The sequence below is a fragment of the Nicotiana sylvestris genome, chromosome 1 (genome assembly GCF_000393655.2).
Source record: "Nicotiana sylvestris chromosome 1, ASM39365v2, whole genome shotgun sequence".
Taxonomy (NCBI): Eukaryota; Viridiplantae; Streptophyta; class Magnoliopsida; order Solanales; family Solanaceae; genus Nicotiana; species Nicotiana sylvestris.
Window position 1 is genome coordinate 112,177,565 of NC_091057.1, and position 10,114 is coordinate 112,187,678.

The 10,114-nt window shown below is 35.5% G+C and overlaps 2 protein-coding genes across 3 annotated transcripts; both read right to left on the reverse strand.

The window, feature by feature from the left end:
• Positions 1 to 1,252: 1,252 nt before the first annotated feature.
• On the reverse strand, positions 1,253 to 3,112 carry LOC104225657 (protein SODIUM POTASSIUM ROOT DEFECTIVE 2-like). Of its 2 annotated transcripts, none has more exons than XM_070160054.1 (3): positions 2,503 to 3,112; positions 2,323 to 2,398; positions 1,253 to 1,677 (listed from the first exon to the last, which is right to left on the reverse strand). In XM_070160054.1, exons 1-3 carry the CDS (start codon positions 2,869 to 2,871, stop codon positions 1,556 to 1,558), a joined length of 567 nt encoding a protein of 188 aa, XP_070016155.1. In that variant the 5' UTR covers positions 2,872 to 3,112; the 3' UTR covers positions 1,253 to 1,555. The 2 variants fall into 2 exon arrangements, with proteins under 2 accessions (XP_070016155.1, XP_009775803.1); XM_009777501.2 differs by having other exon boundaries at positions 1,253 to 1,674; positions 2,503 to 3,111.
• Positions 3,113 to 4,382: 1,270 nt separating this feature from the next.
• On the reverse strand, positions 4,383 to 9,140 carry LOC104225658 (uncharacterized). The gene is made up of 7 exons (XM_009777502.2): positions 8,848 to 9,140; positions 8,467 to 8,728; positions 7,488 to 7,623; positions 5,836 to 5,927; positions 5,028 to 5,151; positions 4,878 to 4,956; positions 4,383 to 4,704 (listed from the first exon to the last, which is right to left on the reverse strand). Exons 1-6 carry the CDS (start codon positions 8,933 to 8,935, stop codon positions 4,888 to 4,890), a joined length of 771 nt encoding a protein of 256 aa, XP_009775804.1. The 5' UTR covers positions 8,936 to 9,140; the 3' UTR covers positions 4,383 to 4,704; positions 4,878 to 4,887.
• Positions 9,141 to 10,114: the final 974 nt, after the last annotated feature.

The window sequence follows — 10,114 nt, forward strand, 5'->3', positions numbered from 1 at the left end:
TAGCGAATTTCACGGCCTTTCCCAAAATAACAATACGCTAGTTGCTTTAAGCGCGTATTTAATAATGTTACCTTCTTAACTCGGGTGCACATTTATGTGACCCAAATCCAAGTCTCAACGGAGTCGAAATGTGTTTCTAATCACGGGTACATTGATTGTGACGTGGTCTGAGATGCATTTCCATGACGTTGCAAATTCTTTTAAAAAATAATAATAATAAAATGAGGCGAGCCTCGCCAAATAAAAGAGACAAATTGCGGGGCCCTCACAAAATATATGTATTAAATACTTAGATTCTGGGACGGGCCGTTTAACAAATTTCACGACCCTACCCCAAAATAATAATGCGCTAGTTGCTTTAGGCGCGACTTTAATAATGATATCTCCCTAAATTCGGGTGCACATTTATGTGACCCAAATCCAAATCTCAACTGAGTCGAGATATGTCAATAACCACGGGTGCATTGATGTAACGTGGTTCGAGATATGTTTTCACGACGTTGCAAGTCCTATAAAAATAACAGTGAATGATAAAAGCGGTTAAAAGATAAAATTGGCACATAAGTTCACATTTGTATAAAATCAGATAATCAAGCCGAATATAACAGTTGAGCGACCGTGCTAGAACCACGGAACTCGGGAATGCCTAACACCTTCTCCCGAGTTAACAGAATTCCTTATCTAGATTTCTGGTACGCAGACTGTAATATGGAGTCATTCTTTTCCTCGATTCAGGATTAAAATTGGTGATTTGGGACACCCTAAATCTCCCAAGTGGCGACTCTGAAATAAATAAATAAATCTCCTTTCGATTGTCCTTTAATTGGAAAAACTCCCTTGCGCCCTCTCGGGTGCGGAAAAAGGAGGTGTGACAGATATCTATATTTATAGTATATTGGTTTGCTTAATGAAAATTCCATCCTTTTTTTGTGTACGTCTTTCGTCATTAGAAAAAGAATATTTTTATTTTTAGTTTAAATTTTAAAATAATTGGCTTTGATTAGTTAAAGAATGAAATTCAACTTACAGAAAATCTTGGACTACTACTTCCATTAAATATGTTTCCATTTATAATTCAATTTTTTATGTTGGCTTAAAATTGTCAAGTGACTTCATTTTAGCTTGCCACTTGACTTAATAACATGCTTCACTACTTTCCTTTTAATATAATACATATATACATGTGAAGTGTCATTTCTCGAGAGAAACTGGAAAAATAAGCTTAAGTTTGGGTAATGGTGGACAAAAAAAATTAAAAAACAAAAACTGGCTCAAAGTTTTATATAGGCCAAAGACATCAGCATCAATACTGGCATTGTTCACATGTTGGCATTTTAACAATTTTCCACAGCTGACCTTTTCAATGAGGGGACCATAGGATTTAAACAGTCTACCTAAATTGAAAGTAAACACAAAAATACTTTTGAGTTAATATTTTGGCTACTTCTTTTAAACAGTCTTTCTCTCCTGTTCATGCAATGATCAAATCAACCAACATTGTTTGGCCACTTTTAGGCATGCAGTTCTTCTTCTCTTCTTCTTCTTCAACAACTATTCAGGGCCAAAATTCAGCTCTTTTCACTTTCGATATGCTTTCCAACACACCAACAGGTGACACGTGTCCCATCACAGTTACCCTTTTGCTGTCCAAGTCTATGCTGAATGATGTTACCCCTGCTAATTTAAAATAACTCGAAATCAAACCATTCCCTTTAATAATAATATTTAAGTTATGTACATTAATTTAGTCGGCTATAACAGCATTTTGGAAGATAAGGTCATATGTAGTAATCATGAAACGTTAATCTTTGACGAAATACGATTTATTATGGTCATTATTGGACATGATTGCTCATACTATCATAGAAAAACAGTAGGTAAAAGAAAATTCTTGAAATTGCAAAGGGCATGCAAATTATGCAACTGCTCCATTATATATAATGGAAAAATTGTAAGTCTTCTGCTTCAAGTTGAAACCTTTTAAGTATATTCAATGTGGCTCGTGATCTTTCTTGCTTACATTATTAATCATTGTCTCCAGTAATAACTTAGTAATTAGTTTCCTCCAAATCCAAAATAAAAAATAAAAAATCTCTGCAATTTGACAGTGTTCTTTTTCATTTTTTGCACATATGCTGCATGATAGAAGGTGAAAAAAATAATAACGCTAACTAAACTTCGCTAAATGAAAACTGCAGTGATGTATTTTATTGTCTGATTTTTCTAACTTTACCCGTTTTTCTATGATAAAATTATCAAGAAGGGGAGAAAAAAAAAAGATTTATCAAGTCAAATAGCAGTGGTAGTATTAAGTTTGTATACCTTCCATTTTGGAGAGATGTTTCTTCACTTTACCAGCACAGCCTTGACAATGAAGAGATACCCTCATCACAACGACCTGCATTAATATATGCTACCACCTTAAACACACTATATTTTTTTTTATCCAATGACTAAATTAAATACAAAAATGCTTTTTAGATCATAAAAGAAATATGTAACCTGGAATGTGTTATCTGAAGAGAGTAGTGAAGGAACAACAATTTGGGAACCTTTTTCTTCATCTTTCTTAATAGTCAAAACAGGAACAGAGGAAACAGCACCAACACCATTTCTTGATTTCCTACTAATAGTAGCAGCAGTACTGATCATAGGCATAGAACCAAGTGTACGAGGTACATCCCCTAACCTAGTACATTTGGAGTAGTTGTTAATTAATTTTGCATGTTCTTCCGCCAACATTCTACGTCGCGCCGTCGGCACGACAGCCGACCTTGAATCACAGCTCATGCACACTGCAGTTGCCACTTCAGGCTGGCACATAAATCCTCTGATCATCTTCCTGCTGCCTCCTAATTTTTTGTAGTTCATATCCTTAATTAGCTTTATGTATGAAAATGTATTTTGTGGTATATTTCCTTTGTTTTGGGGATGTGGAAGTAGTAGGGACAAAGTTTTTGAGGTTGTTCTGAAAGATATATGGTGTATAAATATGGGCAAAATGAAGTGAGGAGAGTAGAAGTAATTAAGGGAAGGAATGCTTCTCTTTATGACTTAGCAACCAGTGGGGCTTGGTACTTGCTAGTGGTAGAGTTGCAAACTTCACAGTATTTCTATAATGAATTTAAGCTATATATGCTAATAAGACAGAGAGTTGCAATTTACCATATTATTATATGTTAGTTACTATATTTATAACGTTACGGGTTACCAACTATACTTATGACATAGATTTACCTCGAATAACCTTAAGAGTGACTTGATCATATAAATATAATTTTACACTATGGGTGCGTAGAACTTAAATTCTTGTAGATTTACTATTCTTAAGCCATGTTTGCATATAAGGAAATAAAATAAAGTGGCTAAAACATTAAATCGTCTGCCGATTATTGTATCCCTGAAAGAGACTCAGGAAAAATAGTAGTTATACTTCAGTATTCAAGACAAGTTCTTACTTTTAGTACAATGAAAGTAGCAATAGACTTATTACTCAGGGGCGGAGCTAGAGTGTTGGACACGGGTTCGGCCGAATCCAGTAGCCTTAGTTCGAACCCTGTATTTGTTTTAAAAATTCCATTAAAAATGTATAAATTATTAGTATAGCACCCAATAATTTCAAACGATTAAAATGCCGAACCCATAAGCATGAAATCTTTGCTCCGCCTATGTTATTAGTCATAAAAAGTAGGAGGGATATATTATAAGCTTTGAAGTTGGATGGTCAAATGAATCAGAGATGAACAGATGAGTATCAGTTTTAGTAGTAGCACAATAAATGAATCTGTAAGGTCAAGACTTTGGGCAAATACAGTACAACTCAGTTCGAACTACTACTTTTTTGTTGCTGTCCACAAGGAGCAAAAGTTTTCAAAGTCAGAGATTTGAAATTTGTCCGGATTCCTGTGAATGGAGCCCCAGAATAACAAATACAGTACCAAATGCCATCATAAACCAGTTCAAAAGAAATTGCTTTGATTCTTTTGGCTATTTCTGTGTACAGAAATTTGGTTAAAAACAGCCGAGTCCTTACGGTTTCATTAATTTTCTGTGAAATGTAGATAAAAATGATACACAAAATAGGATATAACATAATTGTTTCTAAGGTTTGGTACATCATGGTAGCTCTTTACTAAAGGCTGCTAACTAGCACTTTTAGGATATGCTCAATTGAGCACCAAATACATCTGTATTTACTTTACATTATAGCAACTTGCTTCTACCAAAAACTAATACATCACCTTCCTTCTTTAGTATATGGGGTTATTGGCGTTGCAGTATCCTAAAGTCAGATGAAGATGACGTCAGAAAACGAGTTTCTTTGGGTGGTCCTAAAGATGGATGACAAATTATATTGTGATAACAACCCAAGCCTAAAAATATTCATGAACATTTATTGGTTGGTTTAAGATTAATAGACACATCCCTTTCCTTCCAGATATTGCATACGCACAGATAAAATACTTTATTTAGTGAAAAAGTCACTCTCAAACTGACCTAGCAAGACAAGATATACATATTACATATGTTTGTACATAGAAGAATCAACTCTTACTATTTTCCCTCTCTTTTTTGTTCTAAAGTACTAAATAGCAAAATCTACAGTTTTGTCTTCATTAATCAGCAATACAATGCCGGAAACTTCTAATTTCATCCTCATTAATCAGCTCAGCAGCATGCACTTGGCCATATACGGTGCTAATCCTGTAATCCATCGTAATTCGTAACTGAATTAACATGAAGTTCTAAAACAGTAGGAGTCAACCGGAGACCATATATTTTCATATGTACAGAGTCTTCGATTGAACAGACTTTGATGGATATAGAGATACATAAAATTAAAAAGGGCATTGTTAGATTCCGGTTAGAGTTCATACATGCTGAGGTTTAGAACACGATATCACCAAAATAAGCAGTTATGCTCTTCAACCTTCCATGAAGCATATTCTCTTCAATCTGCATAAGGAAACCGGTTCTAGTAAAACTGTTTAATGTACCATTTAGCGCAACAAAGAGAAGCAGACTACCTCGACTTTCATAGGGGGAGAAGACAACCAAGAAAGCCCTTCAACTTGCTGTAAGTCCACATTACGAGGCAAATACATAATGACATTTGGTGTTATGCTTTGAGCAACTTGGAACAATGAATAACTGCACAAAAAGTAAAAGAGCTTTTTCAACATGTAACTTATTAAAAAGTCTCAATATAAAAACCCCATCCTGATCCTATTAGACGGAAATAAGGTGCATTTGGACTATAGCTCATTAGACAAGATCGGAACATATTAACATAAGGATTGAAAATATTCTCAGATTTATGTTTTTAAATTTTTAATTTTTGCTAAGTTACTCTCAGATTATCAACAGAACTAGAAATACAAGTATTTATTTATTAAACCATGGACAGCAGTTGAAGATTCGATTAATTATAACTCCTCCTAACCAGACCCAACTTCTCAATCACATCTGGGAAATTTTTATATGAAACAAAGCCTGATGATCAAGCTTTGATTCCCACCTTTCAACTGTACCACCCTTTTTGGCATATTTATCTTTATAGAAAAGTTCTTGGGGTAATTTAAGATAAATCTGAGGGGAAACGAAATGAAAAGAAAACAAAAGTTGAATTGCCAAGTGTATTATTGATTTTCAGTGACACCAAAAGCCAAATATATGGAAAGAAAAATTAACATAGCGTACAAAGAGTAGATATAGATTTTACTGAAGAGTGCAACTGACAATGACAGGTCTAAAATGCAACATGAGAAAGTAACTATGAAATAACAAAAACCCAAGTGACATAGAAACAACTAATTAGCCAAATGCAGGACATACCCATTTTTTGGCTTCAGTAAGTCGAGGGTAAAAGTTTCATTTGCCTTATATGCTGGACCACCCCATGGAGGTGAAAGAAATACTACGTTCCCCTAGTAAAGAGAAGATGGTAACATTTAGGAAGAGAAACTGTAAAGGGGAACTTAGAGAATGGAAAGGATTGAATGGTAGTCCCTCAACAACGCATTATATTTCGGTCTCCCTAAATTTTATGGACTTGCAATGCTCAAAACCTTGCAACAGCGTTATTTATTGATCCTTGGGGAATCTATTATCCAATTCTTTGCTGAGAACATATCACTTGGTGAAAGTACACAAACACATAATCGATGGTCCAAATGCAGCTATCCAACCCATCAAGATCTAACATGCTTTAGTTTCATGCTACTCCAAGGTAAGTGGAAAAATAGCATAGCAAAGAAGTAGAATCTATCAACAGGTAGTTTAAAATCCTCTCACGGTTTAAAAATTTAAGGAGATCTAGTGATACTCTTTAGTGACGGTCAAATTTTGGGATTTAAAAGTTTTACCATCTACTTACAGAACGGGACAATATTTATCGTCAAAGCTACTTCAAGAGGCAATTTCTACGGACATCCAGTGTCAAAATAATTTCATGCAACTAAGGCTGCTTCCAGCAACAAATAAGCAGAGGCTCCTTCCAGTGACAGAAGCAAGCATTTTTGTGGAGACAAATCTGGAATCCTGGATCATACATCATAAGATGGAAACAACGACAGACTTAACCTCACTAGACAAAACAGGATGTTGTATCATCCTCTCTCTCTCTCTCTCTTTTTTGTTTAAAAAAAAAATCAAGAATGTTGTATCATCCATTTTTTTATGCCAATGGCTGCAGAACAGCCTAAGCTTTAGCCTTGACACAATGGTAAATGTGCTCCAGAACAGTTTGCAAGACATAAATGTTTTAAAATCATTTTGGTTTTCAAGATAGTGAAACTAGACGAGGCCATAATTTCAAAGCTTAACGAGACAAAATACACCAGAATCACATTTTCGTTAATCTAAGCCATGTTTATCATTTTTGTTGATCAAATCCATATCTATTATCTAGACCAAAAAAAAAGAAAGTTATAATTAAACTGCCAAACAGAAAGAGCAGTTAACGTGGATCTCTAAATCAAGAGTTCCAAATCAATAGTGCATCATGATTATAACAACCAAACACAATTGTCAAGTTATCTAAATACCAGTAAGATTGCGTGAAGCATAAAACACCTCACTCTTGTGCAGGGGTAAAAGATTGACTTTTGACCATTCCCAAACTGCACGGCATATAATCTCATTCTGCCATCAGCTAAATCCTGACAGTCCCATACTGTTCCTTTCTAAAATCTTAATATCCCGGAAGGATAATATTGAGGCAGCATGAGCCTCATACCAAATGTGAAAATCATGAACATGTTAAACACTTCTAGATATAGAAAGTTAATATAACAAAACAAATGCACGATCCACTTACACAGAAAAACCAACAAATATTCCATAACATCCAGCTTATCATTTCTATCAACTCCAGCTAGATAAAGATACTATAGCTTTTAACAGAGAGGATATACGTATACCCACAATCGACAGGGAGATATAAATATATATAGAGAGAGAGAGAGGGAGGGAGGGAGAGGATGCACCTTCAAGGATGGGGCCAGTTGGAAAAAGTCTCCCACAATGAAATCAATATGCTCTTCAACACCGTATACCTTTGCATTTTCAAAAGCCAATGCAACTTTTCTAGGGTCAATATCAATTGCAATGACATGATGACACCTATGTATGAGATCATGGGAGATAATGATATGTTATGAGTCTAAGAACCATAAAAATCATTAAACTACCATTCTCTTATCAATAGCTTCAAGAAGATATTTCTCAAGACTCATGCAGGTAGCTCATATAGAGGAAGTGCACTAGATTTATGACCAATCACCATAAAAAAATTGCATCTTTGAAAGAAGCAATAGTCTTTTTGAGTTAACATTGAAGTAAATGCAATTTATCAAAAAACAAATGCTTTTTTTTTTTTTGGGAAAATCCACTAGGCGATGAGTCTAGGGCTAGTTTTTATATACATAAAACAAACAAAGTACCATAAGTTATTACAAAGAGTACGGAAATAGAAAATGATAAATACATAACCCCTATTGTCAACTTTGAGTAAATATCACCCAAAATTGACATCACAAATCGACCTAGGTACTGAACATTGCAAAGACAATGCAACTGGTACGTACACTGAACATTACTGCATTCCCAACTCTTGTAGAATTACTATCTGATTTTACTACTTCTTTGAGACCAGACAAGCAATTCAACCAACAGAACATTTCAACTTCTAAACCTATAATCTCACAGAAATACAGGTCTACGAGATTGACTAAGATTTAATGAACTCTTATATACAAAACAAGTAAGGAATAATTCTCATTTTTGCGTATACTAGGTGAATTTCCACTTGAACAACGCACAGACAAATAGAGAATGGCAGTAGAGAAATTAATTAATGGGTTCATTTCCATCTTTTATGTTCTTTGTATTAGAGGCAGACTAAAAGAAGACCCCAAAAAATAATTGAAAACAAAAGGACTCAGCAATAAACGCTACACTACATACATAGTTGCAAATTGGATAGCATTGCCACCAACACCAGCGAAAGCATCAATGACGACACCGCCTCCACAGCGGGCGGCATGCCTGACGGCAATCTGCTCCGGCGTAACCGAAAACCAGCCCTCTTCATCCATCTTAATTCCTTCGTCATATCTTAAGAAAAGATCATATCTTTGGACCCAATACTTCTTCACCAGTGGGCTAACTCCTTCTTCTCCTTTAACAGCTACTGCTTTTTTACTTCTCCGTTTTGCTTTTATCTTGACTATGAAAAGAAAAAAGTTCTCAAACTATTGGGGAATGGTAAAAGAGGTTAGTTTCCAGATTATGAGAGGATAGAAATTATCAATGAAATTGTTGATTCTACTAGCCAAATGGGGTTACCTCTTCTCTTGAAAAACTTGGGTTTGCGTTTTCCAGCAGAGCAACGGCGTTTAAGTAGCGCTGCAACTTCAGTAATCACACTATTCATTTTGGCGTTTCTCTTAATTTTCACAGAGACAGAGAGGGAGAGAGAGAGACTGCAAATGTTTTTTCAATGGAGAATTTTGAGAAATCAAAGCTTTCGAAACGAGATGACGCGGGGTGGGGTTCTTCTAATGGAGAACTGGGGAAAAGGAAAAGAAACAAGCAAAAAGGAACTATAGCTCTCGACTGCTTGTAACGAAAGTTTTGGTGAAAAATGAAAATGGTATAAATGGACCCTTATGTTTGGGAGTAGGTTTAATATAGTCTAAGTATATTATTAAGCAGTTCTGATTTTTTAACTTTATCAAAGGCCAAATACATCGGTCGCCCCTTAAAGTTGCGCTCACTTTTCACTTACACACTCTATCTTAAGCGTGTTCCAATTGAATACTTCAACTATATCTCATATGTTCCATTTAGACAAAAAACTGACATGGCAAGTCAAGTGTTCCTCACATTTTTCATGCGCGTAAAATGGTCCAAAAAAAAATCCTCACCCTTTTTCTCTTTTTTTCTTTTTTCTTTCCTTTTCTTCCTCTCTTACCTCCTTCTTCGAGGAGTGAAACATCAATTTGAATTAGAAAAAACACTTCCCTATCCAGCAATAATTCTCTTGCTTTGAATCCCATTTTAGTGCAACCAATTCACACATACTCCGACAAGGAAGGGACAAAAACTAACAAGATGAGAAAGATGGTACCTGAAAGGGAGGAGAACGCTCAAGTTCGTAGCGAATGAGTCTCAGAATGTTCCCTTCAAATGCTTCCCTTTGCATCTGCAATATGTAATCTCTACTCAAATTAAATATGACTGGCCGGGGTTGCTGCTGAAGCAAAAGCCTTTTGGCTATTCCTCCTAAGGGTCTGACTAATCAACGAGCCATTGTCGATGGAATGAATAGGCAAATTCCCAAAGGAAAGCGAAGGGCTTAAGGAGGGTATAACAATGCTCATTCTCTCATTCCCAAAGACGTCAAGTCTCAAATCTAAAGCTTTGACAAACCTCCAGTAAACTCTGGCAAAGCTTTGACAGACCACCAACAATTTCTAGATGTACTTTCTCAGAGCAGATCTGGGGAAGAAAATAAAAGAAGTGGAGAGTTTACCGGACTGTGCAAAAATAGATCACTAATTGATTACATATGGCAAAATTTGGCCCATAATACGTGAAGCCTCCATGTCCG

What these genes read in the sequence shown, in the direction of transcription:
- LOC104225657 (XM_070160054.1), bottom strand. Translation starts at nt 2,871, where the DNA reads ATGAACTACAAAAAATTAGGAGGCAGCAGGAAGATGATCAGAGGATTT. An exon ending in CTTCAGATAACACATTCCAG is followed by an intron (nt 2,399 to 2,502) that starts GTTACATATTTC and finishes ATATTAATGCAG; the next exon opens with GTCGTTGTGATGAGGGTATC. An exon ending in ACATCTCTCCAAAATGGAAG is followed by an intron (nt 1,678 to 2,322) that starts GTATACAAACTT and finishes ATTTTAAATTAG; the next exon opens with CAGGGGTAACATCATTCAGC.
- LOC104225658 (XM_009777502.2), bottom strand. Translation starts at nt 8,935, where the DNA reads ATGAATAGTGTGATTACTGAAGTTGCAGCGCTACTTAAACGCCGTTGC. An exon ending in CAAGTTTTTCAAGAGAAGAG is followed by an intron (nt 8,729 to 8,847) that starts GTAACCCCATTT and finishes TTCTTTTCATAG; the next exon opens with TCAAGATAAAAGCAAAACGG. An exon ending in GCTATCCAATTTGCAACTAT is followed by an intron (nt 7,624 to 8,466) that starts GTATGTAGTGTA and finishes TCTCATACATAG; the next exon opens with GTGTCATCATGTCATTGCAA.